The sequence below is a fragment of the Natrix helvetica genome (assembly GCF_964273705.1).
Source record: "Natrix helvetica genome assembly, chromosome: 3".
NCBI classification, from domain to species: Eukaryota; Metazoa; Chordata; class Lepidosauria; order Squamata; family Natricidae; genus Natrix; species Natrix helvetica.
In genome coordinates, this window is record NC_138549.1 from 154,927,019 (window position 1) to 154,944,172 (window position 17,154).

General features: G+C 38.4%; 1 protein-coding gene across 1 annotated transcript; it reads left to right on the forward strand.

Moving 5' to 3' along the window:
* Window positions 1-3,426: 3,426 nt before the first annotated feature.
* RNF114 (ring finger protein 114) lies at window positions 3,427-12,322 on the forward strand. The gene is made up of 6 exons (XM_081946209.1): window positions 3,427-3,725; window positions 6,404-6,554; window positions 8,172-8,278; window positions 8,987-9,101; window positions 9,481-9,588; window positions 9,939-12,322. Exons 1-6 carry the CDS (start codon window positions 3,604-3,606, stop codon window positions 10,002-10,004), a joined length of 669 nt encoding a protein of 222 aa, XP_081802335.1. The 5' UTR covers window positions 3,427-3,603; the 3' UTR covers window positions 10,005-12,322.
* Window positions 12,323-17,154: the final 4,832 nt, after the last annotated feature.

Consider the following 17,154-nt stretch of genomic DNA (forward strand, 5'->3'; position numbering starts at 1 on the left):
ATGCCAGCGGGCGACACCTAGGAGTAGATCCTTCTCTGTGATGGGCCCAACCCTCTGGAATGACCTCCCCCCTGACATTCGAACTACCACCGACCTCCGTTCCTTCCGGCAAAAGTTAAAGACTCACCTATTTCAATCAGCTGGCCTGGCACTTTCTTAGTTCTACCTCCCGGGGATTTATTCATTTTAATTGGGTTTGGGGTTTTAAAAAGTTTTTAATACACTATATACTATATTTAATATTTATTATTCTATGTACAGTCTTGCAACCTCCTCCACCTACGTATTTAATTATTTAACTGTTTTGTATGTATTTTATAACGTATTTTAGTGACTGTACACCGCCCCGAGTCCCTTTCGGGAGAGGGGGCGGTCTATAAATATGAATAATAAATAAATAAATAAATAAATAAGAGAAAAATGCCCAGTGCAATTATATACCGTAGTAGTATGCATATGGTATTTTTAACATACTGTAACCTTATATTTTTCTGAAAGGGACAAGTCCTCAATGCAATTCTGCTGCTAGGGAATGTTCTTCGGATGCATTCTGATAATACACTTTGCAGTACTGATTAGAATGCAGTCCTTTTCTGGAAACATGGTGAACAGAACGCTTTTTACATTCCTCATTGCCTTTTGTAATGATCTTAATCAGTCTCCTCGTGCAATTATTCTCTGTCAAAAGGATAATTTCACAAACCACTAGAGAAATGTACACAAATGCATGTGGACAATATATGGGTGTGTGGAAGGAGGGCTGTTTGATTTTTGAAGCACTAAAAATATTCAGTGAGAGGCCAAGCTTGATAGAATAATACTGATGTTCCTTACACCTGGCCATTTAACTAGCTTGGATTGGGCAATGATTGACTGATAGTACTTTCTGTGGGTTTCATATAAACAACACCAGGCAGAAATCATTGGAGATCTGCAGATGGTAAGGACAATACGAAGAAATTTAATGTTGTTTTCTAAATTTCAACCTCTGTCGTTTATCCATAGTAGTTCAGAAGCAACAGCCGAATTTGGGGAGAAAAGATATATTTGTTTCAATACAGTCAAATTTCTGTTACATAAATGAAAAATGTGAGAAAGCAATGCCATCATAAATGTTTATATTATCTTCTTGCATCAGAAGGTTCAGAAGACTTAGTCCTTAGAACAGATCAGTTGACAGATTGATATTACCATTCTGCACAAAATACTGAAAACCACACGAGTAACAACATAAGTAATATATTAACATGTTATCCATCTCTTAAGTTGATATCGAGAAAACATCCAACAACCCTTTTGGATATTTTAAGTGCTATTTTCCCTGAGGCCAAAGACAAATGTTGAATATTTAGATAATCTCCAAGAATGTCCCAAGTTTTAATACTGTGAAAAATTGTTCTGCTTTTATGGGACTTTTTACTACACTTGTCCCTTGCCTAGTTCTTCCTAGGCCAGTGATGGTGAACCTATGGCACACGTGCCACAGGGGGCACACGGAGCCATTTGTCAGGGCACGCGAGGCGCTGCCCTGTCAGCTGGCCAGCCGCATGCACGCGCTGGCCAGCTGAGTTCACCGTTTTTAAAAGCCATTTTTCGCCCTCCCCAGGCTCCAGAGGCTTTATAGGAGCCTGGGGAAGGCGAAAAGAGCCCCCCCCCCGACGCCCTCCAGAGGCTTCAGGGCCTGGTTTGTGACTTCTGGTTTGCTCGGAGGGTCATTTTAAGCTTTCCGAAGGCTTCAGGGAAGCCTCCGGACGATCCCTGAAGCCTCCGGAAGGCCTCCGGGGAGGGGGGCGGGGGAGGCTCTTTTCGCCCTCCCCAGGCTCCTATAAAGCCTCTGGAGCCTGGGGAGGGCGAAAAAAACATGTAAAAATGGGGGGGAGTGCCTGTTGCATTATGGGTGCGGCATGCCCGCACACGACCCCCCTGTGCTCCCCCCACTTGTGGCATGCAAGCCAAAAAGGTTCGCCATCGCTGTCCTAGGCGCACTGAACTTCCACCAATCCCAACCAGCAAGTCCATGCTAGATGTAGAAGATGAGAATTGAAATCCAGTGCATTGGGAGAATACAAGGCTGGGGTAAAGTTTTTCCACCCGCTTTGTTTGTCATACAAGTGAGCTCTGACTCAACCCCAATAACTGTGATTAGTGGCCTGAGGATGTATATGCCATTCTGATCCACTTGGTTGCTTTGAATCATCCACATTGTAACTCTTGAATGTCTCCTCTGCTTGACTTACAACCTGTAGCCCATAGGTTCCTGGAGTTCTACCATTACCTACCTCTCTCACATAGACACAGTCGTGAGGATTTATTTATTTATTTATTTTAGTTTGTCAAAGATAACAGGTATTAAGTATAAACATAAATATGAACACAGTAAATGGATACCAATAAATGGAGACAGTGGGACAGGGACGGTAGGCACGCTGGTGCGCTTATGCACGCCCCTACTGACCTCTTAGGAATGGGGTGAGGTCAACAGTAGACAGTTTAAGGTTAAAATTATGGGGGTTTGGGGATGTAACAACAGAGTCGGGTAGAGCATTCCAGGCATTGACCACTCTGTTGCTGAAATCTTATTTTCTGCAATCGAGTTTGGAGTAGTTTACCTTGAATTTGTATCTATTGTTTGCTCATGAATTATTGAGGTTGAAGCTGAAGTAATCATTGACAGTTAGGACACAGTAGCACAGTGGCTCTCAACCTGTGGGTCGGGACCCCTTTGGGGGGTCGAACGACCCTTTCACAGGGGACGCCTAAGACCATCGGAAAATACATATTTTTGGAAAAAAATACGGAATACAAAAAATAATTTTATGGTTGGGGGTCACCACAACATGAGGAACTTTATTAAAGGGTTGCGGCATTAGGAAGGTTGAAACCCTCTGCAGTAGCAGATAATTTTGTGTACTACGCTTAGGTCAGACTGTAGTTCTAGGTACTAGGTACTATTGTACTAGGTACAATAGGTTCTAGGTACTAGGTACTATTGAATCCTACTATTGAATCCTACTATTAAGTAGTTGAATTTTGCTCTCATCGCATCCCGCTAAAGTTTATTATGATTTGTTTAATGAGCTACCTTTGCTAATACAGAAGACTTAAAATAACTTTGTCATTTTGAACGAACACTAATCGGCATACATTAAAATGGAATTTCATTGCATACAGCTTTCAGGATCTCCACCTCCAATATACATTAATAAACATGGCAAAATAAATACAAAATGATCCAAATCCCCACATAATATACGACACGGAGAAGCTCACTGAATGTAGCTTAGATCCTCTCCATTCGTTCTATCTTACAAGGTTTACATCTCTATATCAAGTGACGTGACCCACTTCGATATCTTTCCCCGCCCCCCTCGCCAGCTTTTAGCCTGCCTTGATTTCTAGCCACCCGCGCGTCGATCTCCCCAACCTCCGCCTTGACATCAAACGCGCGCTCCTACGCGTGCGCATGCGCACTTTCCCGCTGTCTCGCGTTGATGGGCGTGGTCGAACCTAGATCTGGCCCTTTTAGGCCGCCGTCGTCGTCTGTAGTTTCGCGGTAGTTCTTCTGTTGAGGCTGCCAGAGTGGCTTCGCGGAAGTCCTGGAAGATGGCCGGTGCTCGGTTGCCGGAGGGTGCGACTGGGGAGCGAGTGGACCCGCTTTCCCGCTTCACTTGCCCGGTGTGCCTGGAAGTGTTCGAAAGCCCCGTGCGAGCACCTTGCGGTCATATGTAAGTAGGAAGGAGGAGGCGGAAAGCCAGGCCACCTCTCTCAGGTCCTGTGAGATAACTGGGTAACCATGGCAACGGAGAGAGTGGCCGGTCGGAATTGAGATTGAGCTGGCTTGTCGGAGGAACGAAACGGCTGGAAAAACTTTACCTCAGCCTGGTATTCTCCCAATACATAGACCTCAGTTCCCATCTTAGTATCTTAGGCGTGCTGGTTGGGGTTGGTGGAAGTTCAGCGGGTCTAGAAAGAGCTAGGCCGGGCGGGGGGGGGAAGTGTTTTTCCCGTGTTTTTCTTTTTTATCAACTTGGGTAATGAAATAAATCAGCTGTGCAAAATCTTAACTCACAGCAGCCCCTTTGTCTCTCTCTAGATATTTACTGTAAAGCACCCGAGCTTTCAAGAATTGCAGCCCGTTGGTTGCGAGGGAGGCCAGAGCTATTAATAACTATTTTCACACAAACGAAAGCGAAATGAACTTGTGGGCAAGAATCCAAGGGAAGCCTACTTCCTTTAGTGTAGCTAGGGAGGAGGGATTTTTGCTCAGATAATCTGAAGCAGTAATGTGTTTTTAACCAGATTTTTTGTGCAAAAGTTTTAAAAGTGAAGGAATTCGGTCCTTGGGTCACTCCACTGAAATTCTGTAGTTGATGCTTTTTTGAGATAAAAATAGGTTAGAAAACAAAACGATTGAATACATTTGAGAGGCATTTTTTTCTGCTAATTTTTACTTTACCTCATAATCCTACCTTGAGGGTGTAAGAGTTTTGGTTTATCTGTTCATTATTTCTTTCAAAACCTGTTCATTCACAATATTTTCTGTTTACATCTTACTCTGGCATCCATTGTTAGCCACTAGGAACAGGAAAGATACTGTAAGTCTGCAGGAACGCTAAATACAATTCATCTCTCTTGAGAGATAAAATCCCAATGAAAGGACATCTCCCTTGGATTTAGGTGTGACCGAATGCAATTTAGATAAAAAAGATATATTGGTTGAATAGAGTCTATTTAAAGTTTCTTTGGAGATAGAAATAACAAGAACAGATGAAGAATTTGCTATATAATTCTTATTTGTAATGGAGCCTTGAAATTAGAATGGCCTAATACAGTAGCATTTTGAAAGAAATAAAGTAAAATAAGGAGTAATAGTTTTGGATTTATCATATTTTATCTAAGCAAGAGCTTTTTGCATAGTTTGGTCATTAAGACGGAACTGATAAGCAGAGCCTAGACTAGGTTATGAAACATTTAGGAACTGGCAAGACAGTTACAAATAGTCCTCGACTTACAACCACAATTGAGCCCAAAATTTATGTTGTTCAGTGAGACATATGTTAAGTGAGTTTTGTTCTATTTTATGACTTTTCTTGCCACAATTGTTAAGTGAATCACTGCAGTTGATTAAGTTAGAAACCCGGTTGTTAAGTGAATGTGGCTTCCCCATTGACTTTGTCAAAAGGTTGCAAAAGATGATCCCATGACCTTGGGGCACAGTAAAGGTCATAAATATGAACCAGTTGCCAAGCATTTGAATTTTGGTCACATGATCATGGGGATGCAGCAAAGGTCATAGCTATGAAAAACGATCATAGGTCATATTTTTCAGTGCTGTTGTAACTTTGGTCACTAAATTGACTGTTGTAAATTGAGGGCTACCTGTAAATTAATCCTTGTATATTCCTGAGAGGATGATGACATGTGAATCTTTCAAAGAGGTGGCTTTTTTTTCCAGCTTTGGTAATATCCATCTGTCAGTAGAGGTAAAGTACTGTTTTTTTTCCACCTGAGTTTTACTCTGTTTTACGACTTTTACGTCCTGTGTGCAGCTTTTTTTGTTAATGTGCATACAGTATGGTTATGGTCGTAAATATTTTGGATGTGATAGGTTGGAAACTACATCTTGTTCCAGGCCTTCACAACTTGGATGTTATATATTATCAAATATTATCAGCTATACGTTAATACTGTGCTCAGAACTTTGCCTAATTCTGCAACAGAATCATTTTCTAAGATAACTTTCATTTTAATTAGTAATTTCTAAATTGCATTCAAATGATATAACTTCAGGTACCTCAGGGCTTTAACATTCTCTTCTCTCAGCTATAATCCGATGTAAAATGTTTTAGATATATTGGCATGGCGGCATGTATTTATTTTATCTTTCTTTACCTGGTTATTTAATTTTATTCATTTGCAATGTTTTAACATTTATGACTTTGTAATTGTCTCTGAACCTGGTTATTGGATGGAGTAGAAGATAACTTCTATTGCACTACCAGCATGGAAGTTTCTATTTGAAATCCTGTTAGATATATGCATTCTTCTCAGTTTATGCTGAGCTACTTTGTTTAAAGATTCTGCTAAAAATAGGATTCAATTCTTGCTGTTGTATAATACTATTGTAACAAGATTTAATCTTTTAACATATTTCTATTTTACAGTGCACACTGCACAGTTAAGTATACCACTCTCATTAATGAAGCTGTAAGCAAATTTTTTGGATACTTAAATTAGTAATTTGGTATAATATTTTTTCCCGCATTTAAGATTACATTGTGATGCATTGATACATTGTGGAGGTATGCTTATCCATTATTTTAGTTTATTGTTGAAGGGAATTAGTACATGCCTGTATTTTTAATCAATGAAAGTTCATATATATATTTTTTTTCTGTGTTAGCTTTTGCACGCCATGCATTCAAGAATGTCTTAAGCCTAAAAAGCCTGTTTGTGGAGTTTGCCGCAGTACCCTTGCTAATGGCAGCAGAGCTTTGGATTTGGAAAAGCAAATTGAAATGACAGAGGCTACTTGCAATGGCTGCAATCAAAAAGTATGGAAAACTGAGCAATATTTATTACTAGCTACATAGAATGAATATAGATGCAAATAAATATACTGATACTCTGTCCTGATAAGCAATTGTTGTTACAGAATTTTTAAAAAATTGTGGGATGGGGAAGAGCCAATTCAAATCTTTGAAAGAAATTCCAAAAGGGAACTAAATTTTTTCCATTGCCTCTACTAGAGCATTGGAAATAACAATTTGCAGTTATGTAAACAATATAGAATCAGCAGACCTTGCCACAACAGCTAGTTGTGGTTGTGCTTGGCAACACCACTGTGAGAGTGATGAAAACTTTATGCAAATCCTTATGTCACCTTTCACTGTTTTTCTTTAAGAAATGAAATGTTCATAGAAAGTATTGGTATAATGTTAGCTATGTTTTTTAAATAACTTAATGTAAAATGTATGTCAATGTGACATTTTGAAGAAATCATAGAATCAAGGAAATGACCTCAGAAAACCTTTCATTCAAAACCTTACTTTGTTCAGGATCTTTACAGCATCTCTGATAGAAGACTATATTTGAAAACCTTCAATGAAAATTAATAGATTTACTATGGCAGCTTTTTCTAGTAATAGTTTATGCAGTAAGAAGTTTCTCCTCAGAAGTAGCATGAACAAACTTCCTTGGATACTTTTTGTCTAATAATTCTGGTTCTGCCCTCTTGACAACAGAGACCGTCCATTACTTTTCTAGATATCAGTTAATTTTCAGATACTTAAAGATTGCTGTTGTATATAACCTCAGCTGGCTCTTCCCAATTTAACTGCACCTTGTAGGACTTGATTTTCAGATTCTTTACCATCTTTAAGCTTGTTTCCATTTGCTACAGTCCTTTTCAAGTTGTGATGCCCAGAAACATGCTGGGTTCTCCCCCCCCCTCCTTCAAAGCAGCTGATAGAAGTTGATACTTTTGTGGCTGTTTTGAGCTAATGTTCTTTCATGAGTAGAATTAGTTTTGATATTGCCTTATTCCATGAAGCAACTGTTTGTAAAAAGAGTTTCACTTAATAAATTTCAGTTCAGGAAATAACAGAGGCACGCTTAATATGCTGTACTCTAATCTAATCTATGAACTTTGTGGGAATCCATAGCTTATCTGGCTACATACAATATCAGCAATATTGATTCATGTCTAATGCAAATTTTAGAGATATGCCTATATTTCTAAACTTATAAATGTATCTCTACATGGCGTTGAATATTTGTAAATATACTGAGATACTATGAGTATCCTAGTTTTTACTTGTAAATATTAATATTCTCTGAAACAAAATTGATAGGTCAAAAATTACTTAAATATTTTTAAAGCAAATTACATATGGAAAATTCAATGGGGATTATGTGATTTGGGAGTTATTTCCTGCTTTCTGAGCACAGAATTATTTTTTAAAAATGTTAAAAACAAGCAGATATAATGAAAATTGAAGAACATTAAGAACATGTACCATAATTTTTTGGACAATCATTTATAACATGCTGCATTATTATTGAGATCCTGTTGCAGTGCAAAATTTAAATCAGATAAGTTGTGGTTATACTTCGGGTTTAATTTAAGGAACATGATGAAAAGTGAATATTTTGTTATATTTTCTGTACAGATGTATCTCTCAAAGCTGCGAAGTCATGCAGCTGCTTGTTCGAAGTACCAGAATTACATAATGGAAGGTGTTAAAGCTGTGACTAAAGAACCATTACAGAATACTAGGTAATCTTGGTGAATTACAGCATGCCTTTTTAAAAAGTTTAAATGATGTGCTAGTCTTTATCTTGAACAAATGACTAGAGAGAAATCTGCTGTAAGTAAGGGATATGTGTTTCTTCTTCTTTTTCCCCATCTGAACCCTTATTGCCAACCACTCTTCATTTGAATAGCAATGAAAGATGGGAAGTGGTTTGATGATTGTGCATTTCTGATATATGGCCAGACCCCCCCCCAGACCCTCCTCCCCCAACTTTCTACCTTATAATTCATGACCTACTTGCTATTTTTCCCTCTGAATGTTTATACAAGGTTATTAGGTTTAATACTGAAAGGTTTCTTCCAATAGTACCTCTAATTTGTAACACCTGTAGTCCACAATGCTATGTAAGATATAAGCTAATTGCTTTTGTGAGCAACCTGAGAAATTTTATATAACTATTGCTCATTTAAAGCTTTTTCTATATCAGGCTCACATGGGAGGTGGGAGTGAAAGAACTATTGTATAAATCTGTTTGTGAAACACTTCTGACCATAATTGCCATCAGTCCTCTTTCTCAGACAAGTTAACTTTTGCTGTGATCAAACTAAGAAACAGTAATCTTATACAGCAATGGAAAAAAGCTTTTCGTGTATTCACCAATTGTTCTTAAATGTTTTCCTTTATGTACTTTTTTCTAAAATGTAAATGCCTTTTTTTCTGTGTTCCTGCAGGAGTGTCCCCAATAGATTTACATTTTCTTGCCCTTATTGTAATGAAAAAAACCTGGACCAAGAAGGACTGGTAGAACACTGCAAAAGCTATCACAGCAACGATACAAAGCTAGTGGTAATTAATACTTTTTTCATGGCATAGTCTGATTCGGAGATGAGCAATCCACAGGTTGCATTTGATCCCATAGCATCACATTTGTCCTCCCTAAAGTTGGTTAGTTTTCTAGAAATATCAGTTGTCCTTCCCCTGGAGTGCCCAGCTCATGCATCAGTAGTCTGGGGGAAAATGGAACATTCTGGAAATTTTGAATCTTTATAATACAACATCTGAAGAAAAATGGAGTTAATATTGGGAGAATTTAGCATTACTTTCAAGGGCAGAACTTCTTTTTAATCTAATGGACTTCTGTCGCCTCCTTGTTGATAGACATGGTTTAGAATGCACGGTGATGAGATTCATAAACTGAAGGATAATTTTTTGCCAACTTTTCCAGGTTTGCCCAATCTGTGCATCAATGCCCTGGGGAGATCCACACTACAGAAGTGCTAATTTCATGGAACATCTTCAGCGACGCCATCAGTTTTCATACGATACGTTTGTGGTAAGTTATAATTGGGTTTCAGTCTATTGTACAACAACCTACAGCAGCAAAAGATTTTTTAAAAAATTCTGATTAGTCTTGTTCTACTAATTGGAAAATAGACTGCTTTTTTAAAATGCGGCTTGTCATAATTCATTCAATATAAAAAGCAGCTAGTGAGCCATCAGAGCACTTAGCCTTTCTAAACTTTTATTTAGATAATAAGTCGATGACAGAAGCTCAGGTAAAGCACCTGTTCTTTTGTTTGTCTTTCACGCTCTTCCAGCCAAATCTCCTTTGAGCAGCTGTGATCGGTCCCTGGATTAGGCAAAATTACTCCACTGATGCATACTTATGTCTTCTGTATTTAGGATTATGATGCCGATGAAGATGATATAATGGCCCAAGTCCTATTGCGCTCCTTGAGGGATCAATGAAAAAAGCAAGAAGTATTCTTAATACTTTGCTTCCATTGGTGAGAAAAGACCACAGACATGACTTCCTCCAAGATACTTTGGCACACATAAACTTAAACTGAAGGCTCCCTCATGGTTCTTATTCCTGTCTTCGTATTTCTAATTTTGCTTTTTTTTTCTAATAGACTCTCTGTTGAAGTTCATCTTCTCCAAGGTCTTTTTTTTTTTACTCATTTCTGGATATTTTTTTCTTATCTGTTTCAGATCTGAATGCCTGTAGTCAGGAGACTGCAAATATTTCTAATGTATTAGCACCTTTATTTTAATTAGTGTTATTATATTGTTTGACATGGATCATCAGTTAGAAGCCCAGGTTTCCTTAGAAACTCTGGTTATTAGATTCAGATATCAGTCCAGATACAGGATTTCATTTCTAATAAATTAGGAATCTGATACCTACTTTTGCAAAGCTGGATTTGGTATCAGCCTTCAGCAATATATAAAGCCCTGGTTGGAGATTCTTACATAGTAAGCCATTGGGTTTTTTCCCCTGAATGTACAATAGTTAAAGATGGTGTTTATCTTAATATGTATTTTGACTCTGAACATTTATGCAGAGTTGAGATAGAGACTATTAAGAGATCATTGTATGGTTCCTGAATGATGAATGATTCAAGGTTCATATTTCATTTCCAGCTTCCTAAAGCTGACTACATCTTTATATATTTCTACCTCTATGCCTAGAATTCAGAACAATCTTTATAGCAACAATAGTGCAGACTTTAACATCTGGTTCTTTAGGTATAACAAATATTAAAGCCCCTTATGCTTTGTGAAAACTCTGCTTCTGTCTAATGCAGAAAGTTGTTCATTCATAAGTGAGGCTTCCATGCAGACCATGGATATTTCATTTACTTAACAAATCATGCCATACAAATTGCCACATCCTGAATTCAGAGACTGCTATGAATCCTTGTCATACAGGTTAATTCCAGTTCTGATTCTCACACATGGTCTTGAATTTTTGAAGATGATTGATTTTATTTTGCTCAAGTGTTGATTGAGGCCAAATCTGGCAAACGAGGGTAATACCAAATAGCCCTGATATGTATGTTTTCAGTAGGAAATGAAAGTATTTGTAAAGATATGTGTCTTTACAATGGAGTTAGACTGACTATATGTTTCTGGGAGCCCTGATCTTAAGACAAAATGTGTGTACATATTGCTTCACTGTCTACAGAGGAGAAGTTGCAGGTGGATTTCTACTCCATCATGTTTACTGAGAGTACTAATAAATGGAATAAGATTGCTGTGGTGAAGTGACTCACAAGATTTTGCTGGGATATGGTGATTGCTTTTGAATGTATTAAAGTGTTCGGAGATTAGTCCCAAGTAATTTAAAGTTTTAATTTTAGGGCGGCACAAGCAAGACATGTTCTGAATGAAAAACTACAATGCCCATAAGTGGAAAATGCATGTAAGACCCGAGCTAGATAATGGATGCTTTTGTTACATAATGAAATGCATTCAATGGCAGCTTTTTGCACTAGATAGATGGGATGCTGACCTTGAGTGTACATTGACCAGAAAAAGATTGATTCATAAACATTTGGCTCAGGAGTCTTGTGGTATTGATCTGAAGCTTAAATGTGTATGTGAGAAAGACCTTCTGGAAGACAATTCCTTTAAATTTAGTTGATGGCCTAGAGCCAGTAATGACATAGCATATCTGACATGGGTGTCTTGATTTAACTGCCAATTGCTCATGCTGCCTTCTAGACAGAACTGTTTAATTTATGCTTCAGCACAAATAAGTCTTTGGTGGCTAGGATTTTGGGAGTTTCCACTGGATCGTTTAGTGATTGTTCTGGTGAGGTTGACCAAGAAATAAAGAGTGCCTGGGTTATCATGGGTCTTCTTCAAGTTACCTCTTCCAACAGCTGACCTTTGTGCGCTCCTCACCATCTTGGAATGACCCCTGAAGGAGCCAGAAGGGAAAGCTGACCATATATAGATGCCCCAAAGTGCCTTCTGCATGCATGTGAGCTCCTTGGGTCCAGGCCATTGCCTTTCAGTATTTGAACAAGTAGAAATGTTTCTGCCAGTCACTTGCAGAATTCACAGGACGCAAGGTATCCTAATCCTTGAAAGTACCTCCCCCCCCCCCTGTATTCTAAGTGCACTTCTAGTGTTTTAACAAGAATTTTAGGAGTTCATATTTGTCTTTTAAATAAAGTAATTTAATTTAGTTGATAAAATGTACAGGAATTTTGTTCCTTGTTATAGAAGTTCCAAAACTGTCATTTGAACTAGATTAATAAACTGAATAGTAAACTGCATTCTCCCAGCTTTTGCCCTATCTGTTCTGTTTACTGTGAAGTGATGCTGGCATGTAATGGGGTTGAATTCAGCAATCATTTTTAACTAAGTCTACTTCAGTATTGCCCCACTTATACGTTCTACTCTGCAGCTGCAAAGTGGATCAGCTTAAATTAGACTCTTGGTTTGGACGAAACCTATACTTCAGCAGAACAATTCATTGAATTCATATCTGAGCTTCCCAAGAATGCATTAATGATATGGAGTGACGTATCATTTTCTTCAGACACAATACACTCACACAACACTTTTCTCAGCCTCTCATTGGGAAAATGCCACAAGGTTGAGAGAGATGCAATTCTGTGTCTCATGGTTCCAGCTGATTGGTTTTAACTGGGCTTACTATAAAATTGTCTTCCAAAATAGATAGCAGGAATTTTGTAGAGTTCAGTTATTTTTCCTAGGGTTTCTTTTTTTTGGGGGGGGGGGGGTGTCTCTTGGGAGCTACAACTGTTCTCTCCAAGTATCCACAGAGTTAATTGTTTGGAGGAATCTGCCAAATCTGAAAGAATGTGGCATCATGTGACTGGGAAATGCTGGCTGTTGAAATTATTCTACCTTTGCCATTCTTTGTTTCACCACATCACCCACTCTGGTCCTATTGCACTTCCTGTTGTCTTTTCCAATTCTGTAGAACATGACGGTTCTGAAATTATTTTGCATTAACTAACTTTTGTCTCCCTACTTAGAAATGGGCAATAATTTAAAAAAGATAATGTTTGTAGCTCAGAGCTGAAATGGGGAATCCTTAGTGCTCTCAGCTTGGTTGTTCTTTTGGCAGACACCTTATTATCCAAACTAGGTAACAACATCAAGTTCTGCAAAAACCGCTTTGCACAAATGTTGGGTGGAAGATTCCTTTCTAGTGGAAGTAGTTTTCAAACTTTCTCAAGATCAAATCTACCTTCAGTAATAATAATAGCTTCACTGCCAATCTATCTAATCATCCCCAAGATTGAAGTTTCCTTATATTCTTTTCCTCTGTTTAATTGGAAATTGAGGATGCATGAAGGCTGTAGGCCTAAGGAGATATTGTTGTACAATGTTAGAACATCACAGGCATTCCTAGATAGTGTTTTAACATCACTGAAGTTATTTGGGAGAAATATATTCATCAACTTTTAATGAGAACTTGTATTGCCTGATTGCATATTCTATAGCTGCTAGAAAGAACTGGCCAGGCTTCTCATTTAGCATAATTGGAACTGGCTGTATTGGTCATATTTCAATGTGTGTCTGATTTTATAGCCACAATCCTTCAAATTCTCAGGACATTTATGATGTTGAGATTAGATTCCCATCTTCCAGTAAACAAGTAGCAAAAGGAGATACCCGGACTAAAATTTGGTGAGCATTGATGCGTCCATTCCATTGGTAAAGGCAGCTCCTCCACCCTTTGTCTGTGTTCTGAATCTGGGGGCATTCTAGAGCACCAATGCAGAGGATTAGTGGAAGAAGAAAAAGTGCAATAATAATTGAAATCTGCCTCTGGATTTACTCCATGAAGTTAAGACCTATTTGTGTAATTTATATAAAAATGGCATTTATTGCAATAAACCTTGTTTCTTCACATGCCATGACAATAAAAATATTAAGATACCCCTTTCTTTTATGTTTGGTACAGTTTCCATTTTTTGAACATGTCTCTTATTTCATTGTCATATTTTAAAAAAATATTAACATCTGGACAGAAGAGAGCGCTGTTGCAATTTTTTAGAACTGTAGTTGTCAGTTGTATGGTATTTTGTGTATCATGGTTGTTGTCTTCTTAGCATTGTGTTTGTTCAATAATATTTGTTTAATAAAACAGATGTCCCCAAAAAGGCATCTAACTACAACTGCAGTCAGTCCTATATTATGGATCATGCTGATAAATATTTTAATGATCCTTTCTTGATTTTCTTGGTTTTCTTCTGTTTCTGTACCAAATGTTTGTATTCAACCCAGGTTAGTATAAGCAGAAGCCAAAAGTGACGTTCAGTAATCTAGTGTGATATAGCACTTAAGACCGCCTGTTGGGATTACTTTGGACCTGTTGCTATTTTTTTGCCTTTGTCATGAGCTATTGCAGAGAAAGACTGGAGGAGGGAATGCTATTTTATTGTTGAGTGGGATATACATCTAATAAATACATGAAAATAGTGGGTTAGGGGGTAGATTTCATACTTGGGAACTACTGAGCTGCAAGCAGTGATCCTGCTCTGTGAGGAACTCCTGAGGTTAGAAGATCAAACGCATGTCACTCTATTACTGTTCTCATGATTGAGCAGCCGTTCAAAAAGGGTTCAAAGCTTATCAGAGTCTTAGCACTTATCTCCTTCAATATCATTTTAAACATCAATGAGGAAAATACATTGCCATAAATTTGACAGCTACCCCACCCCAGTTTGACGTCACAGTTTTTGGTGACTTAAATGGGTTGAGGGCCAAATGTTTTCCCACCCCTTTCTTATGACTTTAAGCATTTGGCAAGGGTGCTAAAGGCTTTATGTTACTGGTAAATTTAAAACTTTGCCTGAAAATGGGCAAACTTTCCAGGTTTTAAGCTAAGGTTTGTTTCCCATTCAATGACTCTTAAAAGACAACTGCTTATGGCTTGGCTGTGACATTTGCACAAATGGACTGCTTTTGCTGCAGTCCTGCCTGTCAGGCCTCTGTTCTCTTTTTTTAGTGAGTTTTGAACCCTGTAAATACCAAAAAGAAAGAATATTACTTTGCTGCCAGAGAGAGAGAATTCAAATAAACTTGAACTGGTTCAGGCATGCTGCTGCTCTTGGCCTCCTAACACTAAGTACTGGGCGAAACAACAGCTAGCAGCTTTTGTGTCCTCTGTGTCAGAGAAGAGTAGGTGGGCCAGAATCCTGAAGAGGCAGCTGTGGAAAATGTTTCAGTCATCCAGTAAGTGGGCTAGTTGGCTTGTGTTCTATCCATTGCATGAAGTGTCTCTATCTAACTTTGATAGATAGCCGGCAGAGTTTGCTTGTTTACTTAAAGGCTTGAAAGATTGAGGAAAGGGCTGAAAACACAAGAATATACAGTATATGTACAACTACATGTCTATGGGAGTTCTCAGTCTTCCAGGTCATGGTTGTCCAAAAGCTGCTTTTTCAAAAGGCAACTGAACTTTGTTTTTCAAACCAAAGTCCAGTTGTCTTGAAAAAGCACCTTTGGGACATAAGTACAGTTAATGCATATCAATACTTATCTAGCATATAGTTAAACAGCATTTCTGACACTCTGCCATTGTTACCATAGGCATAGAATGCAAGAGGGCAGATTCCTATCCCAAAGAGGTTTGTAATCTCCAGGTAAACAGAGAAAAGGAGGGGAGGTGCAATCAGAAGCTCGGGCTCCAGAAGCAATGGTGACACATGGGCAAATTACAACATGTCCATCAACTATATGGGCAGCTGCAAGCTATTTCAGCTAAACCACCTAGAATGATATTCAAGGTCATAAACATATAGAGCAACTCATGAGATGACAAGAGTTTGCATGACTATCCACAAAGCTACCTGATGCAAAAATGGCTACAATTTGCACATATGATGTCACTGTGCAAAGGCTCTCCCTATTCCAGCAGTAAGTTAAGTCCAGAATCTCCACCTCAAGAGCCAAGTACCTTTAGGGGAACAACTTGTTCAGAGCTAAAAATGGAAAGTCCCCAGTTTTAATAAGTCTTTGAATCCATAGCCTATGATTTGGAGGTTAAGTGGCAAAATTTGGTAGTGTCATCTTTGGAAGTAGTGCTGCAAAAATATATACAGTAGAACCTCTGGTCACAACCATAATTCGTTCCATAACTTTGGTCGCAACCCGATTTGGTGGTGACCCAAATCAAATTTTGGAAATTTGGCGCTTACAAAAAAAATGGCTCAGAAGGGGAATTCGGCCTTGAAGCTTTTTTTTTTTAAAAAAAGTATTGGTCGTGGTCAGAAGGGTCCGTGACCAGAGTTTTTTACTTGTGTGTATGTATGTTTTTCAGTTATATTGGATTGCCAGTCTCATCATGTTTTAAAGAAAATGGACAGAAACAGAAATAAAGCAAGACCATCTAGATCAGGGGTGTCCAACCTTGACAACTTTTAAGACTTGTGGACTTAAACACCCAGTGTGGGTGTCAAAGTCCACAAGTTGCCAAGATTGGATACCCCTGATGTACAAATTACGAGGTTGAGAAAGACTGCAGTACCAAGGTTTCAAATGAGACAACCCTCTCTTGAGCTGCCAGATAAGAGTGCTAGAACTCCCTGCACTGAAAATAAATCCCTCTTGAGTTTGACAGGAGCATCTCGAGGAGTTAAAAGAGAATTAAAGGAAGGTCCCAGAAAATAATCTCACAATTTTGTCTTTTGGTTATAGTATTTGTAAAAGTACCTCAATCCAAAAAGAACCTTAGGCAGTACACAGGAAGGAAAACCTAATGTAACATAATTATAACGTTCAACACTACCACGTTACTACAGCTAGATGGCCTTCTACACCTTTAAAATACCCTTTTATTTCTGTGGTGGTGAGGTTACAGAACTAAAATGGATTTATGGGTCTTCCAGAATGCATGGAAGGGCTGGAACCTTAAATGTGCCTCTGAAGACAACATTTTCCACAATGTGTGAATCACTATTGAGACCTACTCAATAGTGTAAGTCTCTTACCTCAGTGGAAGGGATAAATCTTGCTTGGTAAATCTTGCTGGTTAGTAATTATATTTTGTTATTTGCCTTCATCCCCAACTAGTATGGCCATTTGCAAGGAAGCGAGAATTAAGAGTTCTAAACATCTGGATTGCACT